The sequence below is a fragment of the Harpia harpyja genome, chromosome 3, assembly GCF_026419915.1.
Source record: "Harpia harpyja isolate bHarHar1 chromosome 3, bHarHar1 primary haplotype, whole genome shotgun sequence".
In the NCBI taxonomy this organism is placed as follows: domain Eukaryota; kingdom Metazoa; phylum Chordata; class Aves; order Accipitriformes; family Accipitridae; genus Harpia; species Harpia harpyja.
Genome location: NC_068942.1, coordinates 7,248,542 through 7,275,036, shown reverse-complemented (window position 1 = coordinate 7,275,036; position 26,495 = coordinate 7,248,542). Strand labels below are relative to the sequence as shown.

The 26,495-nt window shown below is 39.4% G+C and overlaps 2 protein-coding genes across 17 annotated transcripts; one reads left to right on the top strand and one right to left on the bottom strand.

The window, feature by feature from the left end:
- The first annotated feature begins 413 nt into the window (after positions 1 to 413).
- Positions 414 to 23,518, top strand: TUBE1 (tubulin epsilon 1). Of its 16 annotated transcripts, XR_008234281.1 has the most exons (14): positions 414 to 526; positions 613 to 686; positions 1,958 to 2,010; positions 4,273 to 4,348; positions 4,917 to 5,032; positions 6,050 to 6,171; positions 7,501 to 7,688; positions 8,501 to 8,676; positions 9,429 to 9,569; positions 11,142 to 11,282; positions 12,190 to 12,364; positions 13,454 to 13,568; positions 19,543 to 19,627; positions 22,501 to 23,518. XR_008234281.1 is itself a non-coding variant. In XM_052781297.1 (13 exons), exons 1-13 carry the CDS (start codon positions 502 to 504, stop codon positions 22,515 to 22,517), a joined length of 1,419 nt encoding a protein of 472 aa, XP_052637257.1. In that variant the 5' UTR covers positions 414 to 501; the 3' UTR covers positions 22,518 to 23,518. The 16 variants fall into 16 exon arrangements, 15 of the variants coding, with proteins under 15 accessions (XP_052637257.1, XP_052637253.1, XP_052637254.1 ...); XM_052781297.1 differs by lacking the exon at positions 19,543 to 19,627; XM_052781293.1 differs by lacking the exons at positions 19,543 to 19,627; positions 22,501 to 23,518 and adding an exon at positions 16,809 to 18,317.
- Positions 15,346 to 25,068, bottom strand: CCN6 (cellular communication network factor 6). The gene is made up of 5 exons (XM_052781307.1): positions 23,566 to 25,068; positions 19,451 to 19,727; positions 18,782 to 19,024; positions 16,042 to 16,235; positions 15,346 to 15,634 (listed from the first exon to the last, which is right to left on the bottom strand). The coding sequence occupies exons 1-5, from the start codon at positions 23,626 to 23,628 to the stop codon at positions 15,353 to 15,355; spliced, it is 1,059 nt and encodes a 352-aa protein (XP_052637267.1). The 5' UTR covers positions 23,629 to 25,068; the 3' UTR covers positions 15,346 to 15,352.
- Positions 25,069 to 26,495: the final 1,427 nt, after the last annotated feature.

Here is a 26,495-nt window from a genome sequence, read left to right as displayed (position 1 = left end):
ACTCTGTAGCCCCTGACGGGTTCACCCTCAAGACTACACGGAGTTTCTCAGTACCTCACTATGTCCGCTGTCCCCGTACTGCCAAACAGGCGACAGACACCTTACTACTCCCTCAGCTTCTCTCCGTGCACACTTATTCTTACACCAATCCTTGAACGTTATAGAAACAGTCGCGGCCACCAAGATCAACACCCAAACGCCGCTCCCTCAGACTAGCAGCCGTTGCGACCCGCCGGCCTGAGGCGATCCCACGCGCCCGCCACGCTGCACGCGAGGCACAGCCCCACACCCCCCTCCCTGCTCACTAATGGAATGTTCCACTCGCGACGCGTAGGCGGCGAGCGCCCGCAGATAAGCCAAGGGATGGGACGTTCCACCGCAGGAGGAAGGCGGGGGGAAGGAGGCCGCGCCGTTAGAAAAGCCCGCCCGCCGCGGCCGTTAAGGGGGCGCGGCTTCCGGGCGCCGAGTTCGAAAGAGGAGGCCGCTGCCGCCCGCCCCGCCATGGCCCAGTCGGTGGTGGTGCAGGGTAAGGGGCTGTGGCGGCCAGAGCTCCTCCCCGCCGCCCCCTCCCCGTGCCTGACCCGTGTCTCTCCCTCTCCCTCCCCTTTGCAGTGGGCCAGTGCGGGAACCAGGTGGGCTGCCGCTTCTGGGACCTGGCGCTGCGGGAGCACGCCGCCGTCAACAAGGTAACGGCGCCGCTTCCCCCCTCGTTGCTGGCCTGAGGCGGGGAGGGGGGGGGGCGGCGGTTGGGGCCAGCCGCCCTCTGCACTCCCCACGGCGGCCCCCGCGTCGTGCCGTGTTCTTTACTGTGACGGCAAAGCACTGTATTTATTTGATTAAGCCCAGGCCGCTTCGTTGCGAGCAAAGCTGTCCCCAGGTTTTTATGCCGTTTAGCTAATCGTCTCTAGTTCAGATCAGCTTTCTCTAGCCTTTCTACCTTGAAAAGCCCGGGACGTCTCCCTACAGGCAGGCGTTACCGGGTTTGAGGCAGTTAGTGAAAAGAGAGGGTTGTTCAATGCAGGTTCTTTGCCACTGGCAGTAAAGCGAAAAAGCAGCCCGCCAAAGCCCACCTTTGTTTTCCATGTTAGCACATGCCGTGCGGTGACTTGCTGTGCGGTTCTGCTGACCAAAATAGCAGCGTAAAGAGGGCCTAGGATTGTGCTGAGTACCCTGAACAAAAATGCACTCTTCTTGCCATGATTATAAAGGTACTATATCCTGGTAAACACCGTATGTTAACAGATAATGATGAGCAGTCCTTCTCAATGCCTTCTGTTGAAGCAGCTGTAAAAAGGCAGTGGATGAAGTCATATGTGTATGGAGAGTCTCTTGGTTTTAGTGTTGTAGGGAACAGGGACTTCCAAATTCTGCTTCATCAGGTCTTTAGGCGTGTGGTAAGCAGTCTGTAAAATAATGATGTTAAAGTATTCAAACTTGCCAGGTCTCTCTAGCTTTATGGTGGGGTAAGTAATTTCCACGCCACCCCTCAGCAGGGAGTTTAGGAATCGCCGATGCAGTGTGATGTGCTTTCCTTTCCACAGAACTTCATGGACATCGGTATCATGGGCATGGAGCCCATGATGAACTGAGTGTTGTATCTGATGAACAGAGTCAGCTAAACAGCAGCTGCTCAATTTAATATTTGCATTGGGATCTTTAGTAAAATCCTAAATCTTTAGAAATGAAGGAAGAGTTGTTGTTCAATCTTGTGCTGAAAAATTAATTTCTGAGTTACATCCTCCTGTCAGTTTTTAATATCAAGCTGATGCTTCAATGAAATGTTCTTTTTAGTGCTGACTAGAGCTAGTTGGATTCAACATAGATATTCACTCTGTTTTGAGTGGGGAGGTTTGACAGATGACCTTCAGAGGTCCCTTCCAACTTAAATTACTCTATGAAAAAGCACCAAGAATTTATGACGTTACGCATCATCTTATGTCGTGTTGTTTCCTTTTAGAAAGGAATTTATGATGAAGCATTAAGCAGTTTCTTTAGGAACGTAGATACAAGGTAAGTTTCCTTATCAAGCAGCTCATGAGCTTAACACAGTAGATGAACAGTTCTAGTATCTTCTCTTAACCTAAGTTACAGTTTTCTTTGTTTCAGGTCATATTTAGTTTGTGCTAGAAAAAGATTTTGCTTTTTTGTGTTCTCCTCAAAACACTCTCTTTACCTTTCCATTTTAACTATACTTACATCAGTAGTTAAAGCTGTTGGAAGTGTTTGGGTTTGTTTTCCCTTCCTTCTGTCCCAAAAATGGACAGTCAGATCTAATAGCTTTTGCCATTGCGAATCATGATCAGACTGCAAGCCCTCTGAATACCAACTTAGGAGAATTTTCTATAAGAGTTGTAAGAGGAATTGTATATAAGGTAATCAGAAAAGGTCATGTCAGTTTTTAAATCCCTTTTATCTGACTAGTTTGTCGCACAAAGAGTGGTGGCTATCATTTTTTTTAAAAGTTAACAAATCCATACCTTAAGAGCATTGTCATCTCTTACCTGCCCAGTTACAAAAATCCTTGCAGTTTGCAAGAATAAAACAGTTGCGCACTTGGATATTGCTGTTGCATTTTAATTAAAAAGCATTTGACTAGCCTCTGTTTCCTTCCATCATATGGCAAGGCTGCAGTACAGCTTGCAATTTTAACTAAAATGGCATTGAAATAATAATTGTTTTGTCTCAAATTTTACCTCTTCAAAAGAACGTGCAAGTGCATTGGAGTTTATCATTGCCATTTCTATGTGGGCATTTCATGGAATATCTTTGGGTTTTTTAACCAAGAAAATTTGGTTCTAAACAATGTCTATGTTTCTGTATGTACAAGATGAAACCACCAAATTTATAATTGACAGGTTGGCTGCAATAGAAACATCTGTTTTCTCTCTAAAGAGGAAGGACTTACCTTACTGAATACTGCAGAAGTTTCAAGGAAGAATCCCCTATCTATGAAACAGAAGAATGATTATTCAAATCCCATCTTTTCCAGGCGCTGTTCATTTTCCTGTTGAAACAATTCCCACTTTTAACTGGAGACTTGAAACACAGTTTAGTTATGAAGAGTCATTTCAAACTCTTGCTCAGGCTGTGAGGTTTTGTCTTTTTGTTATTGTTGTGGTTTTTTGGTTTGGTTTTTTTGGTTTTTTTTTTTAGTTTTATCAGAAAGAACTAGTTGACCTTCCAGGTCGTTGCAGGCATAAAACCCTATGTCATAAAAGTGACAAACTTCAGTCTTCTATGCTATGCCATACCACTGTTCAAAGTAGTTAATCCAGATGGGTTATCCTGTCAGAAACAGCTATGAACAACACTCTGGGAGAACCAGACACGCTTTTTTTTTTTCTGTTATGGTGATTATTAAACTGTGTAATATTGAAAATGTGCTTGTGTATATGTACGGTTTTATATGCAGGAATGCATCTCTTAAGCCTAGGGGATTCTAGGGAATGTGGGGATTTTTTTCAGCAATTTAATCAAAGTGATTGAAAGTATGGGCTGGTATGAAAGACCACAAAGACAATAGTAAGAGAAAGAAGTGTTGATTTGTGGGGTTTGTTTTGTTTGGTTTTGTTTTTTTTTCCTCTTTGAGTTTTGTTAGTCCCTGAAGAGAAATAGAACTTCTCTAGCTGGATTTACTGGTGCTGTAGTGGACTCATATAGGGAGTTGTGTAGGCTAGAGGAATCACGTGGGTACTGGAGGCTGCTGTGAGCTGCTCAACTAATGAGAAGTGTCTGGAGAGCTTTGAGTGAGAGGGTGGAAGATCATTGAGGAATCCAGTGCAGCCCCATACTCTCTTCCCCTCATTCCTGATGAGACTGAGCATGGTCAGAATATTTGGTGCTGTAGCAAATTTCAGCTGTTGTTTTTGGAGTATTATTGTGGTTGAATGTAGAATAGTCTAAGAGATACTTTAAATTTAGGCTTGACCTGCATAAAAGATAATCCTTTCACGTTTTGGCAATGCTTGTAGAATTACCACGGAGCAGAGGCTGTATCTAAGAAAAAAAGAGAAAGAGAGTAAGCTTTCAATACTTATCTTTTCAGCTTCCTGAAGTACTGCTTAGGATATTTCTGATTGACAGCGTGTCCTGTAATTCCCTAAAGTAATGCAATTATGAGGTCTTTCTTAGGAGCATGTTCAGGGTATTTCTCTTTGTTTACATTGTAACAGTCCTCTGAATGTGAAAGATTAAGAAGGGAATCTTATTCTAATATATATTGCCTTATTTTATATTGTGATTCTGAGCTTGGATTTTTTTTTTCTTTTTCAGAAGTGGTGGTGATGGTCCTGATATATACAAAGGAAAAATCTGCTCTTTAAAAGCACGAGTAAGGCAATCTATAAAGGTCATTCTTTTTACATTGCATATTTAAGTCCAACTGTGTAGGAATTTTCATAAGGTCCTTATAATTGCATATGTTTTTAAATACTACTTTGAATAGTAAAATTTCTAATAGTAACTTTTTTCTCAGTGGAGTAATGCAGTTTGCTGCTAGTCTTGTTGAGTAATTTAAATTATAATTTTAATAAAATGTTTGCAGATATTACAAACCAAGTTTTTATCTGAATTTTCTAAGGAGTGGGTATCCTTGAGCCACTTTAAGTGATTAAGAAGCAAGAAAACTTGAAACATAGAAATGCTTTAATTTCTTTATTCCTAAGTATTGGGGCAAAATATTGTAAGATTTTAACAAAATTGCATTATCAGAAATGCTATCCATATTGAACAACTTCTAGCAAATCAGCCAAGGTGAATCTAGTTGGTCCCCTGATTAACAACTGAAAAAAGTTTTTCTGGAGCACAGTAGAAACAACGTACCTTTTATATTGTAAATAATTTTATATTTCTTTGTGTGATTACTTCAAAGGGTGGTTTGCTTATTGACTGAATCTTAATTCTTTCCTTTCTCAAAGGCACTGTTGATTGACATGGAGGAGGGTGTGGTAAATGAAATTCTGCAGGGACCATTGAGGGATGTGTTTGATAGCAAGCAGCTTATCACAGATGTTTCTGGTTCAGGAAACAACTGGTGAGAACCTCTTCAGAAAGCACTTCTTAGCAACTAATTAGATGGCATTTTAAAAGGGAAATTATAACAGTAGCTTTCTGGTTCCTTCTGCACCTGGGGAGCTGCAGCATATTAGCAGTAAACTTTGGTGTCACTGTTGCCTGGAGGAGAGCTTTGAAAAGCCTTTTACAGAAGGATAATTCTGCTGATACATCATTTAATCTATTTTTTCTTCCTCTTTTTTGATTTTCTTTTTCAAAAGAACATGCTTTTTATTTTTGTTTCTTTGGTATTCAGCTGCTTCCATTGCTCAGTTCAAGCCATAATCTAGTTTGAGACTGTGCAACTAGTGTGGAAATGAGATATATGAACAAACGCACTCCTGATTTCTAAGCACCACAGTGCTACGTGCATATAAACTACATTACCAAAAAAAGAAATTCAGAAAAAGATTGATTAACATAATGAATTCCAAATTTTCACCAAGACCTTAATGCGCCTCTAATAATATTCAGCATACTACAGACTGGAAAGCAAATCATCAGTAAATGTACCAAAAGAGAGTGCAACACAGGGAATAAAGCATCTTGTAACTTCACCATCTAGCAGGCAAGTGTATTGAAAACGAGCTGTTTGGGTTTTTTTTTTATTACTGGTAGCAACTGACTCACATAGTACTCAAATGAAGATTATTATACATATTACATAGGGATATCCTTATTGTTAAGGAGAGTATAACTTTCATTTCATAATTACAATTTGATCATCCAATGTATGAGTTTATTTCCTTATTGGCACAAAATAATAGTGCACACTCCAAAGCTGTGAACTTTGTGCTGCTTGCATCCTCAAAATTGAAACCATATCCTGACTCCCATATTCACATGATGTAGTCACAGCTGAGCAACTCTCACAAATTAGGTGTTGCACCCAGCTCTGGACTCTGAACTCTAAAATGTCAAATAGGAGGAGTTAAAATAAAAAACTGAAAGATTGATTGATGGATTTTTTTTTTTAAAGTACTTTTCGTATCCTCAGGGCTGTAGGTCATAAGCTATATGGCTATCAGTACCGGGAAAACATTGTGGAAAAGCTGAGGAAAGCTGCAGAACATTGTGACTGTCTACAGTGTTTTTTTATAATTCATTCTATGGGAGGTGGTAAGTAATTTTTTTTAATGGTTAGTATGATTGCACCAGCCACAGATGAAAGAGGAAAAACCTAGATCTTGAAAAGAAGATCAGTGTAATAATCTAGATCATTCAGAATGCAGAATAAAAAGATTTAACACAGTCAAATTAAGTGGACCTGTAATTATTTATTATTTGTTTCATTAGAGCACTGAGGAGCCTTAATCATGAATTAAGGTAAGTGCTACCCAGAACAAAAATAGAGCTGAAATTTTAAATATGAGGCAGTGGGTGGATCAAGACAGGTACCAAATACAAGGAAACACTGAGGTATTACTGATCAGAAGAAGGGACAATGGCTTCAGAACACTGACATCATTGTTGTGATCAAGTTGTTTTTAATCATGGGGAAAGAGTTTTCCAAAGGGCTTTGAAGGAGACTTCTAATGCTGCTTAACTTTAGAAAAACTTTGTTTTTCTGTTTTCCTTCCACATAATTCTCTTGAATCCAGTCTAGCTACTTTTTTAATAAATCAGAAGGGAGAATCCCTTGCAGTGACAATTTTGTCATTACTGAATTGCCACTAAGCCTTCCTCCCCAAAAAACGTGGGGGGAGCATGTATTATAATTGGTTATGAAGTGGAAAAAGACACAGAAAATAGCTCTAAATATGAAGCAAGAGTTTTGTCAAGGGCCTTTTTTGTGGCCATTTGCTTAATTTGAGAGACCCTGCAGATATTGTTTCTGTATTGCAGAAAATTGCTGTCTTATTCATAGATGAAATTGTCTGCTGCTGAGAATGTTAGCTGTCCAAGACAGAAAAAACAGAGTTCAGTTTTCTGATTTGAACTCAGTGCTATGTGCTTAGTGCTAAGAGGAAAAAAGTGTGTGCTGGGGGAAAGGGATTGCTCTCTCCTGACTGGAGAATGGGAAAACTTTATAAAGAAACCCCCAAAGGAAAGTAAATAATTGTTTGGGGCAGTTCAATGTTTTTAAACAAATATTTTATTTCAAAATTCAAATTAAAGACTTTAAAATAAGAAATAAAAATACTAGGTCAGAAAAATGTTGTTTACTTAATAGGACTTTTTGGTTTGCAGAAATTTTGGGGATTGTATACTTCATCCTGTCTGGTATACCATGGGAAATACTTTTATCACTTAACTATTGTCCTGTCTGGGAAAAATCTTCCTGCCTTAATTTACATCTGAGTAGCCTCTACTGTCAGCCAAATGCTTCAGAAAATATTTATTAATATATATGATTGAAAAGCTGTGTTTCCAACATATGAGACTTAAGGCTTAAGATAACATGGGGAACCTTTTATCTTCTCTCATTCTGTCTTCATTCATAATTAGGGACAGGATCTGGTCTCGGAACTTTTGTGCTAAATTTGCTTGAGGATGAATTCCCAGAAGTATATAGATTTGTTACTTCAGTTTATCCCTCTGGTGAAGATGATGTTATTACTTCTCCATATAACACTGTTCTGGCTATGAAGGAGCTTAATGAACATGCAGACTGTGTGCTACCAATAGAGAATGAAGTAAGAAATAATATTCTATTACTGTCAATTTCTTTTTTATTAGACTGCACATAAGAAGTGTTTCTTCCGTGTATTGATTTGAGTACCAAGTCTTAAAAAGCATAATTTCATTTTTTCAAGTAATAATTGAACTCCCAAGTCACTTGCAGGCTTTTGAAATTAATATGGGTATCACTAAAAAGTTGCTCTGCACCTTCGTAGTAGTCTAGAGTGAATTTTTTCATCTCTATTTCAAGGTAAACAGTGAAAAGCTTCCATTTACTGAGGCTGAGTCTTATCTTTTTAGTAATCAATTTGTGCTTACTATTAGTAGAGTCCTGGAAGGCAAATGACTAACCATTCCAAATTCCAACAGACTTGACTTTACTGATTAGTGTTACGGTCATCATAAGCATACCTGACCACGCAAACCACTGGATCATTTGAATATAACTTTGATGACTCTTGCTGTTTGTTTATGAAAAAAGCAAGAGAAAGTGAAATATATTTAGAGAATATATTTTTGCTTTCACAGGAATTATGAAAATTTAAAATGTAATTTTAGAAGATGAGGACTTTGAATAGTTGAATAAAATTCAAAATTCTCATCAAGCTGTGTACAGGTTTGTGACATGTAGGGAACAGACTTAGAAACACTTCAGTCAATTGGAATTGGTCAAAAGTTGGACTTACATGTATCAAAGGTATAATCTTTGAACTGACAGTACCATGTTTAGCTTTTTCTTTAAGATTAATTGAAATGAAAATTGGAGTACTGATTTTGAAAGCTCTGCTCAAGACTATTTGTATGCTTTTTTTTTTCCTCTCTCAAGTCTCTTTTTGATATAGTTAATAAAATTCATCAGATGATCAATTCTGGGAAGCTAGGGTCAACTGTGAAGCAAAACAGCTTGGTAACATCAAGTGCAGGCAGTGCAAAAACTGTACAAGAGAAGCCGTTTGACGCAATGAATAATATCGTAGCTAACTTGCTGTTGAACCTGACAAGGTAAAGTTACAGGTTATTCTGTAAAAGTAGTATTGCTGGAGGCGGTGTGTGCTGCAAATATGCAGGCCTGTATCAACTCAAAGAAAATGGGTTTCCATTTTACATGAGTCTCCTCTTTTTACAAATTAGCTACTAAATGTTAAAGTATTTGGAAGTATTCAGATTGCAGTGGTATTGCTCTAGCCATGATAGTCTTAGAACTGAAGTAAGAAAAGGTTTATAGGCAGAAGGATATTATCTTCCATAAATGCTTAATGGACCCCAGGGAGGCTTGCCTTTCTAGGCCAGTTGTATTGTTTTGTAAATACTGTCAGATCATTGTTGCTCCTAAACTGTCTATTGCTTCAAGAAACACTGGTGAAATATACTTCTGGAGTATTGGCCTGCTTTTCTTTTAAACAGCTTGTCAGGACTGCTAAGTCATGCATGTTTTATTATAGCCTATTAAAACTGGTATTCAGCAGCTATGTCCACATACTGAAAAATAGTGCTAAAGATTACAGTTGGGAAACAAGGCCTTATTCTTGATGATTTATTGTTCTATAATGAGAAGTGTAAATAAGTAAGATATAGCACTGTTACTGCCAAATGTGAAAGTTTAGTAATTATACATGAACAGTTTCTTGAATGCTCTGTTGTTTTACTGTTTTATCGTACAGAACAGTTGAGAAATAGATTTAATGAATGTTTACATTATAAAAGTAATTTACTCTAGTTTATAACAGTTTTGTAACATTTTGTTAATTTTTCAGCTCTGCTAGGTTTGAAGGTTCACTTAACATGGATCTTAATGAAATCAGCATGAATTTGGTTCCATTTCCTCGACTTCATTACTTGGTTTCAAGCTTGACTCCTCTGTATACATTGGCTGATGTTAATGTACCTTCTAGAAGGTAAGAAAAAAATATTATGGAAGTTTTACATTTGAAGCTTAATTTCTGATTCTTCCATAGTTTTCATTAAAAAAATTCCATTCTATAGCAAAACTAAGGGTAGAAGTTCTAAACGTTTTAAGTCTGCCACATTTTGAAATTCATCCTGCTGATTTTAGGAACATCCTTTGTCCTTTTTCTCTGTAACGGTTGAGCCAGTAAACTTGAAGTGTATTTTTTGTTATCTCTGCTGGGAAATGTTTCTGTTGGAAAAATGTATTACTTGGATAGAACTCACCACAAGTTCTTTGGAGTAACAGTTGACACTTGACTCACTGTAAAGACAAACAAGGAATTTAGAAACTAGACTCCTTGGGAAGTAATCTTCAGTCTTACTTCAGTCTGGAGATGCGGTGAGCCTATTTAACAGCTTATTGTAACAGTAAGCTGACACTTGACAAATTTTGTGAGATTATTTATCCCACTGACATGGCAGAAAAATAATCAGTTAAAATAGATTTGACTGGTTTTAGTGAATTAAGTCCAGTCAGCAAAAGGTCCAAAAAGTGATAGAGGCAGCTAAGGGTAAGTGATGGAAGTATGGAAAGTGGAGAAGAGGGCAGGAACCACCCCTTTTCTGTGATAGCAAGTTCTGACAATCAGTTGGATCTCTTGAAACCATGCCCTGAGGAGACAGTACAGTGCTGGAGGGAAGGTAGCAACTATGGGGAGATGCTCAGTCAATCATGTTTAAGAATTGTGTGGGAACAGTAATATTTTTGTCTCCTTTATTTAGTTATTTTTTTAATAGGCAGATTGTGGCAGAGGTGATTAAAAAAAAAATAGAGATGATACATGCAGAGAGTTTGGAACAAATGGAAAGAATAGCTTAGATGTTATGGGTCCATAGAAGCCTCCTCAAGACACCATCTTTGCTATCCCACAGTACAGTGGAACTTGCTTAAGGAGGTGAAGAGGGAAAGAATATGATCTGCAGTGTCATCTTTTAAAGCAGTCATACATCATAAAATTAGAATAAGTAGACAAATATATATAGTCTGTCTTTTCCTAAATCATTAGTCAAAATTAATACAAATCTATGATTCATTGATCCTTTTAAATAGTGAAGTGTAACAGGCCAATAATCAGTTCTGTAAGTGTCAGCTGCACTTTGGTATTCCCTGTCAGATGCTTCACAAGCAGTGAGGTTCTCCACTCAAATTGTCATATAACCAGAACCTCAAGTAGTTAAATCCTTTTACATATTTTTAATACTTTGTGACCATTGACCTAAAATTGCCATAATAAAGGTCTCTTAGTCTGTCCACTTCTCTGACTTTAGACTCAACAGTAGCTTGTAACATGAGGGAAAAGAGAAGGAAAAATGGATCTGGTGTGTTTTTAAAACACTTCTAAAGCCAACACATGTACATATAAAGGTTTGAATCTTTTTCCTGTCATTCATGGTCCCAGGTTAAATGTACCTTTATCTCCAGAATTTTATGACGTCTTAAACCCTGAAGGTCGGCATTCTGAAGAACTTTTGTAGCCTGGTTTAGTAAGAGTAGATAACTCTGTTTTCTTTTCTCCTAGGTTGGATCAGATGTTTTCAGATGCTTTTAGTAGAGAACATCAGCTAATTCAAGCAGATCCAAAGCATAGCCTCTACCTTGCCTGTGCACTTCTCGTTCGAGGAAATGTGCAGGTTTCAGACCTTCGCAGAAATATTGAAAGGTTGGTAATACCACACAAAGTTGTCGTGGGATTTGCTATTGAAACTGTTGTCAGTTGTCCAGAGCACTCTCACTTTTCATTTGAAGAATTTCAATACTGAATCAGTTTACTCAGAAATATTTTTCTTAATTTCAGAAGGGAAGGAAATGTAATTAATTTACATTGTGAGTTAGAGTAAGTTGCAGCATTCTTGGATTTCCAAATAAAGGGAGCTGACTAGATATCCCTGTGCTGCTCCTTTCATTCTCAAAAATGCAAAAGAAAGCAAAGCCTGACCTTCCAGAGGTCTTCTGCCATTAAAAGATGTTGGAGGAATAAGTTCTGTAGTAGAAGTTTGTTTTTACTGAACAGAAGGCCACTCTCTTTCATGGTTACTTTCATGTAGATAGGGAATCATCCTCATTTTAACAACTCTGTATTGTTAGCACTCTGTTTCTACCTTTTACGCTATCGATGTACATAATTATAACAGAAAAGGCAGGCAAGCTTTGCGTACAGAATGGAGTTTACAGGCACACAGGTGTGTGGGGAAAATTTCTAAGAATGTAGAGCACTTTACTTTTTTCTAAACTACAGGTAGGCTGTGATTGTCCCCACACAATAATAATCTGCCCGTCTCCTAAATATCAGAGTGCTTGCAGTCCCTGTTATAGAAATGAGTGTGTGTAACTTTACTTTTCAAACCCTGATACATTAAATTAACAAAATTGGGTTTTGCCATTTAAATTTAAAATACACACAGTGTTTTAGTCTGAAGTCTAAAATGTCTTATTCAAAATGATAGTTATAACTGGCTTGCTTAGTTCTGAAAGCTTAAATGTTAACCTTTTCGGACTGTTTTTTAGCAAAGGAAACTTAAGCTTTGTGTTGTTTACATTCCTCAGGTAACTACATTTTCGTATCACAGGTTGAAGCCTTCCCTGCACTTTGTCTCCTGGAACCAAGAGGGCTGGAAAACTGGTTTGTGTTCAGTACCTCCTGTGGGCCATTCCCATTCCCTTCTGTCTTTAGCAAACAACACCTGTGTAAAACCAACTTTCATTGAACTCAAAGACAGATTTATGAAGCTCTATAAGAAAAAGGTAAAACTCTTATTATAACATCTGTAGCCACTAATCATTATCTTCTTGCATTATGGGGAAGCAAATCTTAGTATTGCAATGGGACTGCTTAAAAGTAACAGCCCAAGATTTTTGTGTTACCTATCAAGGAATCATTCCAACAGCTGCTGCTTAAAAAGCATAAACCCCTTATTAATCTGTGCCTACCAGGCAATATACTTACTTTCTTCAGCCATGAGGCAGTATCTGACAGATCTGCCTACCAGTTTGTGCTGGGTTGACCTTGGCTGGCCACCAGGTGCCCACCAAGATGTTCTCTCACTTCCCTTCCTTAGAAGGGCTCGTAGGTCAAGATAAGGACAGGGATGTCACTCGCCAATTACTGTCATGGGCAAAACAGACTTGACTTGGGGAATAGTAATTTAATTTATTGCCAATCAATAACAGAGTAGGATAGCAAGAAATAAAACCAAAACTGAAAACACCTTCACCTCACCCCACACCCTTCTTCCCAGGCTTAATTTCATTCCTGCTTCTCCTTCACTGATCTTGGTGTCTGCAGGGCTGTTTCTCACACTTTTCTAACTCTGTGCACGCTCTCTCTCTCTCTCTCCCCCCCCCTCAGCTGTTGTGAAGCATTTTTTACCCCTCATTAAATACATTATCACAGAGGCACTACCAGCATCGCTGATGGGCTCAGCTTTGGCCAGCAGCAGGTCCATATTGGAGCTGGCTGGAACTGGCTCGCTCTGACATGGGGGCAGCTCCTGGTATCTTCTCACAGAAGCCACCCCTGCAGCCCTGTGCTCCCCGCTGCTACCAAAGCTTTGCCATATAAACTCAATACACAGTTTGGTCAGCTGTACCCAAGAAGACAGCATATGAAAAGATGGATGTGTAAGAAATCAGTAATGTGGACTGTGATTCCATAGGGGATTGTTACTAAAGTTGCCAGTTATTTGCACAAGGGATATCATGATATAAGTCTTTAAATCTACTTTCTACATTGCTTGCACTCCCCTCTTCATTGCAGGCTAAATGGTGCTTATTGAGCCAAAAGAATTAGGTGCCAAGAAAAAGGATAACATTGAATTTTTTTTATTCTCATAGGCTCACCTTCACCATTATCTGCATATAGATGGAATGGAGCAAAGCTGTTTTTCTGAAGCCATATCGTCTTTGTCTGACCTAATAGAAGAGTACAATGAACTGGATGCCACAAAAGGTGGGCCTAGAACAGACCCATCAAGACTGAAGATAGCTGTTTAAAGAAGGAAGAACTGTTCTGTTTTGTTTTGTTTTTCTTTAAAAAAAAAAAAAAAATCCCCCAAGCATCCAGCCACTTCAGTTAACCAGAATGAATTGCAGCATGCCTAGCTATTGTAATTCCAAAGTGAGACTGGGACAATGGCTTTGTCAGCTCTGAGAGGTGTCATATTAAGTGACAAGGCCCAGCCTGTAAAAGATTTGAAGGCACCTAATTATAGTGGATATCAGTAAGAGCAGTCTTCCTTACTGTAGAGTAAATTGACATACCATATGCTGTAAAGAAAAGAAAGAGAGGTTATAGCAGCCAAAAATGTAGTTCTTTTCTCAGACTTTCAGCTTACAGTAAACTAAAGGCAGGCCTTGCTTCAAAGAAGGATCACCGTTGCTAGATTTGTTTTTTAACAAGCAACTATGAAGAGAAGAAAAGCCCGCATAGTCTTTTCAAAGGTGAAAGCAAGTCTCTAATGAAACTGGGTTCTTAAACTTTGCAGGATAGTAGTCATTTCAGAATGCTCGAAGCTATGTTCATAGCTTTAATATTTCTGCTTCCATGTTGTACTTAGCAGTATTAGAGCATTCTGAGTTGATATCAAAATTGGCAATATCAGAAAATTCAACAAAATAAATTTTGTTTCAAGTATTATACTTGGAGTATTAACTAACATTATTTTAATGAGTCATATTCATGAATGCTGAGTTGCACTTGATAATGGGATAATACAATATACCTCTGAGCGAAACATGCACTTATAACGAAGTTATAATGACTGTTCAGAGAACAAAGTTTATATGCTTAAAAGAATGCAAGTAAAATAGATGTTTTAATATTTATAATAATAAGGGTAAGTAGATTTTTATATTACAGTAAGAACTCTTACATTACAGTAAGAACTTTTACAAAACAGAATGTACAACTATTTCCAATTGCTTGCCAGCTTTGGCTGTCTTAGAACAGCAAGACTAGCGAACTGTTACAAATCAGAATGGATCAATACAATGATTTCTTAAAGCTTGAAGTCCTCCTAGCAGAGTTGGAGTGGGTGTGTAAGTAAGCACAATTTTCAATGTATAAGTCCAGAAGTATTCAAGAAAACATTGTGATATCATTTGAGTGCATTTTTCTAAGAAAACATTCTAAAAATAGTCATTTCCTTGAAGTTTTGCATCTATTATCTGCAGGTGCCCGCTTATTTGTTCCTTTACAAGTGCATTGTTTATATTCATAACACTAGAGAAAGATTATCTGCTGCAAAAAGCAATCTGAGCTTAAAATTGACTTCTCCTGTTTGAAACAGCATTGATGTGTTTTACTATTGCAGATACATAGTAGAAAATGTTAATTTGAGAATCAAGAATGATAGATGAAGTATTACAGGGTAATTTTTTTTTTTCTAATAGGTTAGAGCATCTGTGAATTTACATGTAGTTGTCTTTGTGGGCAACAGCTTGTTACAGTGGGGTATGAAGCTGTCTTGCTGTACCTTTTTCAATTACTAAAAGTTCTTGTTTTGATAATACTAGTGTTATATACATCCTTCTCAAGAATGTATTTCCACATATAAAAACAATTATGTTTAAAAAGATGCACTCTTACTTGTGTTTTCCAGGTGCTATTTAAAAAATGAATATTCACATATGTAGTTTCACTATAACATTGCTGTGGCACAGGGTTATGCTAACTCTTCAGGGTGTGAGTGGGCTGTTGCACTCTCAGTACGTTACAGTCAGTGGTGTAACTTGTCATACAACTTTGAGTTCAGAAAATATATCTCCTGGAGCAGTGCAAATCCTCTGACATACGCATGATGTTATCCACATCATCTTCCACTTGAAGAAGCCTTCATTGGGACACTCAAACTGTACAGTGATCATTTTGGATTTATTAGGTATGCAGCACCTCTTGTCCAAGCACACCCCACAGAAAGTTAGTCTGTAGCTTTGAGTAGTTGAGCATCCAGAAAAAACTAGTTTCTCTGCTGTAGGAAGCTGGAATGTCGGTTGACATGTTTTTCCTTTTGGTATCTTTAATACAAAAACAAAGAAAAGCCTGAGTTTTTACACATTAAAAACTCAACATGTAAGAAAAAATTGCAACATTTACATAGAAGTATTTTGAAAATTATTCCTTCTGAAAGCTGTCTTACTTTTGTTTATCAGTCAATAAATAGAAAATATTTTCTGAGTGACTGAGCACCAGGACAGCACTAGCAGCACTTATATTTCAGGACATTATATTGTTTTGTTTGAAATTATACATCTGTAGTTCACTATTGAAAGCTGAAGACTGAAGGTAGAAAACAGAGAAGAGTTATTTTAGAACCCTTGGAAAAAGAAGTCATTTTATATTAGTAGTTGCCAATATATCCATTTTTCCATTACTTCCAATATTTTGATTTTCTATTAGGAAGTCATTTTATATTAGAAAATACCTTTATTGTCTTCAGTATATTGGTCAGACAAGGCTGGATGAAGCATAATCTCTTTTCTTTTTTCATTTCACATTTTCTGTTTTCATTGGTCACTCTGCTGGATATGCCTATGCCACAGGTCCTGGAACAGGGTGTCCAGGGAGTTGCCTGTACTAGGCACTTTTTCTTCAAAACTAGTGGTAAGCTTCTGTAAGCTAAGACAGCAATATATTATTTATGCAGCAGAACAGCCCCAAAAGGATTAGTTGAAAATAAAAGGATAAACATTTGATTTCTGTTTATGAAGGTGCTTTTGTAGGTAAATCTCAAAATGAGGCATAAACAAAGTTATACAAAAGCTGGCTGAGCTGCTGTTAAACTTTAGTGACACTGGATACTCAGACCCTAGCAAGGGCTATGAAGTTGCATGTGTTGTATGGCCCTCCAGTTTAATACGATGGAAATTTTATGTGGAGAGAGTTATTTGTGGAATTTTTATGGAATGTCCAGAATGGAAGAGACATTGAAAATTATTTAAGGCCAAGCATAGCTTGAAAACAGGTGCTGAAAACATTAACATTGGTTTCTTTGTAGATATTGTGAAGGCTTTAGGGTTTGTGTTGAGTAAAATTCTCCAGTCACTTCTAGATATCACCAAAAAGCCTGTTTTCTGATGGATTAGGGCTGGATTAGGTGGAGTACACTTTAAAAAAGAAACAAAATTGCAGTGCAAAAGTTCATGGTGAAACTGCAAAAAAACCCTGACTCTGTGGAATCTGTGCATTTAGGTAAGAGCACAGGCAGAATTACAAGGATACCTGGAAAGTAGACAGCAATTTAAAGATCTCATTGCAGCAAGCAGATTAAAAGCCTGCAGATCCACAGATCTGCAACAAATAAAGGCAAGTTAAATGGCTGTTTACACTTGGTACATTTTTTAAAGTATGACCTAGGTACATCCCTATGTATCTGAATTAGGTAAATCAATTTGACAAGGAAAGCCAGAAAACAAAGCAAGAGCAGTGAAGTGAAACTTAGCACTTGTTATCCACAGTAACAGAAAAAAGGCTTTTCAAAATAGATATATTATATACATATAATACTGGCCCATTGAGCCATTCATGAAATTCATGCACAAGTTGACTTGACACTTCTGCTGCACTGGGAAAGGGAAGGGGAAAGACCTCACTTTGAAACAAAAATTTCAAGGTGCTTTTCTTCAGAGGGTTTGTATCACCTGAAGGATGGCATCCTTCAGCACATACAGCCACCACAGGGACAGGCTGTCAGGTCCCTGAACCAAGTCAAATAGGAAGTGTGCTTTTCAAGCTGGGTATCTTTTCTCAAGGTTATGTTGTGCAGTTGATTCAAATTCCTGAATAAACACCGTGAGGTGCAGCATTGCACTCAGTGAAGGAGTTACTGAAGGTTGGACTTCAGCTTTTGGAGCTGCTGAAGTGCTACAAAGTAATGGCTTAATGCTGTGCTCCAGGTGTTGGAAATACAGCTCCCCACAAACCCAATTAATATATTTCACGGGGTCAAATGGTTTGGTTGCCATTGTTTTCAACATGTTATGTTCTCTCTTTGATCAAATTAGCAATGTTCTCTAGAAATTAACTCTTCACTTGAAGTCCGTTGCTATACTGAGTGTGTGTTTATACACAGCATTAAGTATGTTTCTGTAAAAAGGCTTTGATACTAGTTATAGGTATTATACTTTTGAAGTAAAGATGAGCTGCTTTTTTTTTATTTTTGCTAACTTGCATAACCACTGCTAATGTGTTAGAAGTTGTCCAAACTGAACTTCAGGTTTTGTAAGCAGGTCTATTTATCTGCAGATCAACTTATGTGCATCTATTTATTTACTCAGTAGCCTTTTATGAAGGTTTTCTGATGAGCTTTGTGATCCTTTTAGTTTTATTTTATAGATCCATGATGATGATTCGGGCCATAATTTTCCCACAATTGAAGCTGCCACCAAATAAATGGCTCAGGTTTCTGGTACCCACATTAGTTGTAACGAAGAGGAGTTTCACCATGGAAACTTGCATGTGCACCTGGAAGGAGACAGCACAAGCACAGACAGCTGTGGCCAGGGAAGGGCAAGGATAGCTGCTTCTTGCAATGGTGCTTCCTTAAAGTAAAAAAGAGAACTACAGTGTTAACAGCAGAGCAAGAATGAGGTTAGAGGGAATATCAACTGACCCTGGCAGAACTGCATGGATAAGCTCGTGTATGCTTTTGATTAGACCAAATGGAGAAGAAATTGGGAGAAGCATTGTCCTTGCAGTGACCTGAAATTTTATGAATTGACGAAAGCCACCAAGGCAATTTTTTTCATTTTCTGCTTTCTATTGAAAGAAGAGGCCAAGACTCCCTGCTACCACAAAGCAGGAGGAAGTGAGACGGCTCCCAGGCTGCGAAATGGCTGTCCACCAGCAGCCCTAATTGGTCTGATCTGATGAGTAGTAAACCTCGGCAGAAAGATGGGTTGAAGGTAGCTTTGGCCAATTCCCTGGTGACAGAAGCCAAAAGGCTTTTTGCTTTTCATAATCATCAAGTTTAGAGAAAAGAATCTGTGACCTAAGAGTAAGAGGGGTAATTGGGACAGACCGGTCACCCTGGCAATGGCCTTCAGGAAGAACTGAGAAATTGCCAGTGCGCTGCCTGCCTGGCTGCTGGAGCCAGGGATGCTAAATGCAGCAAGGCTTATGTAGGGAAAAGTTTACCAGGAAACCAGAAAAGTAGCCAGGCACACCTGACATCAGTCTGTAGTTTGTTGATTGAAGCTGCTTGTGCTGTCCTGGGCCACAGATGGATTGTCCAGGCTTCTTTCTGCCTGTGACCCTGGTGCAGGGACTTGCTGCTAATCTTGGTGTGAATACAGGAGTACATCCAATTGCACCACTGACACACAGGCACTTATAAAGTGGGTTAGGTTGGAAGGTCTGCCCATTAAGATAATAAACTCCATTGAGCTCACATCCTACAGCTACCAGATCTGCAAATGGTAAACAATAGTTACTAACACAGGAGAAGCACATGGTTCCTGCTTACAGAGTGCTAAAATGCGATCAGCCTTTACTGTGCCCACAGCTTCAAGCTCTTCCCACCCAAGCACATATTTTTTTATTTATGCCCAGTGATAATGGCAGCCACCAAACTTTAAATCAGTCATCAACATGTCTGCAAATAACAGGCTTGTGCACAATGAACTTGTTTCACTGATTCATACGCAGGTAACTTTAAAGACAGTCCCAGCCCTACTCTCAGATTCTCCGACTGAGCAGACTGAGGACTAAATTAGGATAAATGGCCTAGCACAGAGCTGTGCAGCACCAGCAAGCAGAGTTTTCCTCCAAAACCATTCACCTGCATGGTCCCACCCTCCCAGATTTCAAGAAGGGAATGTGAAAGAACAACTTACATGCACACACGCCTGTTTCATACCTAGGCTCATCTTCCGAGTAGTCGCAGTAGAGGCCTTTGTGGGGATCACATATGTCTGCTTCATTGCAGGTCTCCCCTGACTGCTTGGCACAGACGTTACAGCAGCCACAACCGTCCTTCACCAAGCTTACCCCGGGGGTGCAGGTTGGCACAGGTGGGCATCTGCACGGCCAGTGACAAACCTCCTTGCGCTGGTGGACTTCACCAGTTTCTGAAGGTTTTTCTCCAGGCTTTGCTGGTGGGCTGTGGAAAAACTTGCACACAGTGGGATATTTTGAGAGCTGAATGCATTATCGTAGCTGGGATAGTATAAAATGAAGTTGGGATGGAAAAAAAACTGAAGTTGCATGAAGACACAACATTTCTCATCTCACAGGATCCAAAAAAGGAGAGGCTGTGAGGTTTAGGTAGGAGACAGAGGGCCAATTTCATCAGTCACTGTCATGCACTGAGGTGTGTCGTGGTTTAACCCCAGCCAGCAACTAAGCACCACACAGCCGCTCACTCACTTCCCCCCCACCCAGTGGGATGGGGGAGAAAATCAGGAAAAGAAGTAAAACTCGTGGGTTGAGATAAGAACAGTTTAATAGAACAGAAAAGAAGAAACTACTAATGATGATAACACTAATAAAATGACAGCAGTAATAATAAAAGGATTGGAATATACAAGTGATGCACAGTGCAATTGCTCACCACCTGCTGATTGATGCCCAGTTAGTTCCCTGATCGGCGATCCCCCGCCCCCACTTCCCCCAGTTTATATACTGGGCATGACATCACATGGTCTGGAATATCCCGTTGGCCAGTTTGGGTCAGCTGCCCTGGCTGTGTCCTGTGCCAACTTCTTGTGCCCCTCCAGCCTTCTTGCTGGCTGGGCATGAGAAGCTGAAAAGTCCTTGACTTTAGACCAAACATTACTTAGCAACAACTGAAGACATCAGTGTTATCAACATTGTTCTCATACTGAACTCAAAACATAGCACTGTACCAGCTACTAGGAAGACAATTAACTCCATCCCAGCTGAAACCAGGACAGGTGTCATTCCACCAGTGAGCCTGGCCTACTGCTTGTATGAAACAAAATTCATCAGTCTTTCCTTTGCCTTCAATAGAACAAAACCTGTAGTAGAGCTAAAGTAGGAAAAAAAGTGTTTTAAAGTAGATGGTGGATTTATTTTAAATATTCCTTCCCACAAACCTCCTATCTAATTAATTAGCTTTTGATTGCTCCCACTGTTTGACAGCCAGCAGCTGCCCTGTGTGCCACTTCTGATGGCAAAAGCCTTTTAAAATACTAAACCTCTTTTGAGTGTTACTTTTGCTCCAAAATTTGAGTAGCTGTTTGGGAAGAAGCATTATAGTATTTACAAATTCTCGTGCTAGATGCAAAAATTGCACCCTAATAAAGGAGGCTAGTAGTTGCATTGAGCTTAATAGATCATTTTCTAAGAGTGTATCTATTTGTATGAGTAAGTGTTCATTGAATCCAGGGCTTACAGGGCAAAGACGTATCTCTAAAAGAGATTTGTATCAGCAGTAGGAAGTCAAGATCTAGCCAGAATTTACTGTTTTCCACATTCTGTCTCAGAATTCATGTCTCTTTTTTTTTTTTTTTTTTTTTTAAGAAAAGGAAGTCCTAAGTAATTCTTGATGGGTTTAATTTTCTGTGGCATGACGGAAGATTAAGTCAGCACAGAGTGTGAAAGGATCTATTTGAGATAGCTATATTCAATCTGCTTTTTTGAAGAACGACATCTAAAACGTAACAAGTTTAGATCTTAGCATTAAATCTTTCCATGCTGCTGATTTCAGCAGAAATGCAGATTGTGATATAGTTATTCATCGCGGATGACTGGATCCATAGTTATGTGGGGGCACACACAGTGCTTGGCCACTAGTACAATGTAAGGCTTGGGAGCTGCTTTCATCAAGCAGCTCTGACTGCCCAAAGAGCAAGAGAGACAGACAAGATCCAGCTCCTCATCAGGTGCCAGTATCACCATCTAGCTTGCAGGAAAAAAAAAATATACAGCCTATATTTTTTCTGGGTTTCGTGAAGCCCCACTGACCAGTTTTTCTCTGTTCCTCCAAACTGCAGGGCTCTAGCAATGTAGAAACCACCTCCAGCAGAGACGCTAAGGAAAAGCTGGGGAAGGGGTTGTTCGGCTGGGTTTCCTTTCAGTTCAACTTTCAAACTGGAAATATCTGCAGAATTCAGCATTTCATATGTCAAATCCCGTGAAAGCTCTCACAGCATAATTGAGCTCGCCTAATTGCATGCAGCAGTAAATGACCTTTTAAAAGGATTTTTTCTACCACTAATTTCCATTTTTCATGGTCATTTACAACTATACTTAACGATATCTTAATCCACAGCTACTAATGAAGCTCCAAAGTAGCAGCTTTCAAGTTCCTTTGGCTGAATGATTTTTAAGATAGATATTAATTCACAAAGGCAATTCATATAATAAATGAATTTTAAACAATGTCATGTGGTACCCCACGCAGCGTGCAGAAGATAGTTTCATAAACATGTTATTTTGTTATTCATTTGCTGAAAAAGCATTTCTTCTAATCCTTTTTTACCTAAATGCAGCAATAATATAGAAACAACTAACTTAAGCATACTTTTTTTTAGGCAGCTAAGCCTTTCCTATAAACCATAATGTTAATTTGATGAACATGTGCATTGGAGTGTAAAGCTTCTTAAAGGCTTGTTCTGGAAACAAGACACACAGGTGTTCCTATACATTTAGCAGTGTTCAAGATTGTATGGTTGCTTTAGGAAACACTTTCTTGCTGCTTTTTCCTTTTAAGCAGAGTATTGTTATTATTAGGAATGTGGCCATGTGCCAGCTATATGAGGTTATGTGGCTTAAATCAGATATCGCGTTTCAAAATGGGTATGCGTAGCAGGAAATAATCCCTGTGCTTCAACCAGTATGTTTAATTTGTATTACAAATTAAAACGTGCTTTAAACCTACAAAATTCTACCTAAGCAAGTGATTTTTCTCTTCTTTTTTTAGGGAAAGATGTCAACTGAATGGTGACAAAGTTTCCCAGTAAGAAAAACACCATCAGGCAAATATCTGACAGTTTTAACTGTGGAATTACTGAGAAACTCAGTCTACCTGAAAAATCTTCAAAAATCTATTAAGTTACAATGAAAATTTAAAGTTTGCTTGCAAAGTTTACAGGTCAAATATTTTTGTAATTCTTGCTTCCCAAAGTTTCTATACCAAAGCTATCTACATCACACAAGCCCACTGCATACTTTTCCTGATCCTATGGGCAGATCAGAAAATGAGACCATTGTGTAGGAACCCTTCATGTGTTGTTGTTTGTTTTCTTACGTTTTAAAGATTGAACAAGGTCTGTATGGCATAAATAAGCAAATAGCAAAAAGTAGGCAATGTATTATTGCTAATGTTCGGTTATCTTAGTCTGGATTTAAATATGCAGAAAGTTAGCAGAGGAAGACAGTAATTTGAAAATTCTCCATCTAACATTCATCTTGATTGTAAAGGAAAAATGCAATGTGTATACGTAAAGTGTATTTTAAAAATTAAGTAAATAAGTAATGAAATTGGCCTTTGACACAAATACCTTCACCAAAAGCTATCACTTAAAATTTTCTCATAAGAGACAAAGCATAACACAGTCCAGGTGCCTTTCTCATTTGTAAAACTAGCCTGAAGTCAGACCACTGTGTATATATATGTATATATATATATATATATATATGGAATATGAGCATGGACAAGATATTTACTTTCTCACTGCATCAGATAATTTGTGCTTATATTTAAAAAAAAAAAGCGCAAGGTCACTGACAATTTAAGCTTCCCTAACACTTTTTTTTCCACTGAATCATATTAATGTACAGATTAGAGAGAAAAAAAATACCAAAATCAGGACTGATGCAGTAAATAAGCTGCAAATGAAATTTACTCAGGAGTAGGGAATGGCTCCTTATTCTTTATGAGGAATTTGCTTCTCTGCAATTTATTTTGTCATTAAGCAAATAAAAACTTTAAACCGGGACAGGGTGAAGAAGGGAGAAATCTTTTTCTTCTTTTGAATGAACTTACCTGTTGCGTACAAGGGATGATGAAGATGGTGGGAAAAAGGAGCCACCGCATGTTCCTGCACATTCAGAAGTGAAACTGGGAGATAGGGAACAGGCTGAGCTGTGTCAGAGGAAGCACTGAACACAAAGCTCTCCTCTGTCTCCCTTGCCAACCCTACTTTCCCCAGCACATGCACAAACACATACACGCATTCACACTTGAAATTCTCCACTTCATACAGAACCAGCTTCACACTGAAATTTCCAACTGATCTTCTTTTCTCTGCCCAGCGTTAGAATACAGATTTTCACACCCTGCTTGATCCCATCCAGCTGCTTCAGCAGATTCTGCCTGACTTAATTGAGGTCGGGTGGGGTGACATCTGATTCTTAAAATCTTGCTGCTGGAAATGTAGTGTTATTTTCAACTTGTCTTTAAGTCCATATTACAGGAACTTCTGAAATCTGAAGGGCAGAGCCCCAAACACATGTATTTTTTGAGACAGAGAAAGCAGAGTTTCTCAAAATTTCTAATGTATTGTGCTTAGCAGAATCATAGCGTAAAAATTAACGCTGTCAGTACATGCTCTCTAAATAGGGAAAGAAATGCTATAGTGTGTTATAACACTAGTACATATCCTGCACTGCTGCTTTCCATGGACTCCTAATGGGGAAACCCAAACTGTACTTTTCCGTGAAGTATGCACCTTGTCTTACCGCTGTGCCACGCCGCTTAAACACAAGACCATTCAAATCTCCAGATTTCCTCCGCCCTAATACTACCGAGGTGATGTGCCTGATTTCAGGCTAACGAGCGAGGGTCTGCAGGATAAGATAAAAGCTCCATCCACCCCCGCAACAGTGGTGGTGGCGGTGCCCTGGTGAATGCTCCTCCTTGGCGTTGTCCTCGCTCAGTCACCTCCTGCGACGTCCAGGAGTTACTAGGGGAGGCTGCCAAAGCCCACGCTCCCGCAGCAGCTGTGTGTGGACAGAGGCGGTGGGAATATGGAATCAAATCCAGCCCGAGCAATTCTGGTTTGCTCCCCGGCTCGGAGCACCACATGCCCTCCGCAGTTACATGTGAAACCTGAACTGCCCTTCCAACTCTTGAGCAGTCAGCTGTAAATCACTGAAAAACTGCTCTTCTTTAGCACATCTGCTTTGTCACATACTTCAACGTGAGGTCCAAACAATACCTAAGTACCAAATGGATGCTGCAGATCAGTTAATTTCAGTGGCATTACCCTGAACATGCATCTGTGCAGACCAGGTCTGACTCAAGCCTTGTGTTTCCCATTAAAAGCTAATGAGCATAGCACCTAGGTTTCTCAAAAATCTCTTCTGTATACTTTCAAAACACAGCTTGTTTCATAGGATCAGAGGACAGCTGAGGTTGGAAGAGACCCAGGAGGTCTGTAGTCCAACCAGTGCTCAAGCAGGGTCACCTCTGAGATCAGACCAGGTTACTCAGGGCTCTGTCTATTTGGGTCTGGAAAAGCTCCAAGGGTGGAGACAGACAAACCTCTCCTGGCAGCTTTTCGGAGTGGTAATAATGAGCAATGCAGGCTGACTGAGGAGATCCCAGGTACAGTTTTCTCCTGCAGACCCAAAGACACCCCTTTCACTCTCCAGCCTGGAAGAAGTGAGGAAGGTCAGAGGACTAGGACATCCATTCTCCTCCGAGGGCTGTGGGGGAGCACACAGCGTTCATTTGAAATGTGTCTCTCCTCTTTGCATCACAGAAATAAAGCACGTGGCCAGTGCAGGGCTGGGAGTGCCCTGTGCGAGCTGGCAAAGACTGGTCTGCTGTGGATAACAGTCCTCAGTCTTTGGAAACAGGAGAGAGATGTTCCTGTAGGATTAGCCATTTGTTTTATATGGTGTATTTTGTTGGAGTTCACCTGGAGAGCAGGTATCTTCAGGATCGGAGAGTGAGACTTTGAAACTGGGCTTTGAGTATAATTAAGCTGATTGATTGATAGAAAGTGTTGGGTTTGGGACGGGTAGGAGGAAGGTTCCTCCCTGAGGAAGACATTCTGATGGTGTAACACATTAAAATGTGATTTTTACATGGCTGGACGGTTGCTCACATGTGTGCAAAGTAACCGGCACGCCTCTTCAGCCCGGGAAAAGCCTGCTGCTAGAAGCAGCACTCCTACTAGCAGGACTCAGCTCTCCAAAGCAATAATGTGCCTTCATTGCCTCTCCCTAACGCACGCATTGACTGAGGCTGTCTGGAGCTTGCAGTACCTGCAGTACTGAACCCTGAGTGTATTTAATAAGAAGCCATAAGACCACAAAGACAGTAACGCTAACTCCTTTGCATAAATAATGCGCCAATACTTTGACTTAGTATTAGAGTCTGTGCCTCTGCTAGTATTGGCTCTGATTTAAATAAATGGAGGCTGTGTGCCCTTTTCTTCTCCTAGACATCTTTAGTGATCCCCACAACTTAAAAATTAATGTTCTTAATGCCATGTCCAGACTCAGCAATAATTTGTCTGTACGCATCCTTCTTGCCAAATCTCCCTTGCAGATTTGATTACATAAAGCATCATTCATTTCCTGAACTAAACCTGCTCTGTTATCTGGTGCCATTCTAATACTACCCTGAAAGGAAAGTAATTTGGTTGTATAGTCAGTGATCTCTACGTACTGCACACATTTCTTTGGTGCCAAAAAAATCCTCTTCCTGTCTGTGAAACATGCCATGTAAATCCATTGTCTTAAGAGATGGAAAAGTATGGGATATAAACCCGTAAATGAATATAACCATGCATTCTAACAGGATACCCTGCCTTAGACAAAATGCCAGAAGTATTCATTATTGATATTTGTTATGGGCCAGGATTTTCAATACTCCTTACTGGGTTGGTGGAGTTATTGTGACAAAATCCAGCGAAGCCAGGGTTGGGTTCAGTCATTCCTAATAATGGTGTCAGTCCCAGAAAC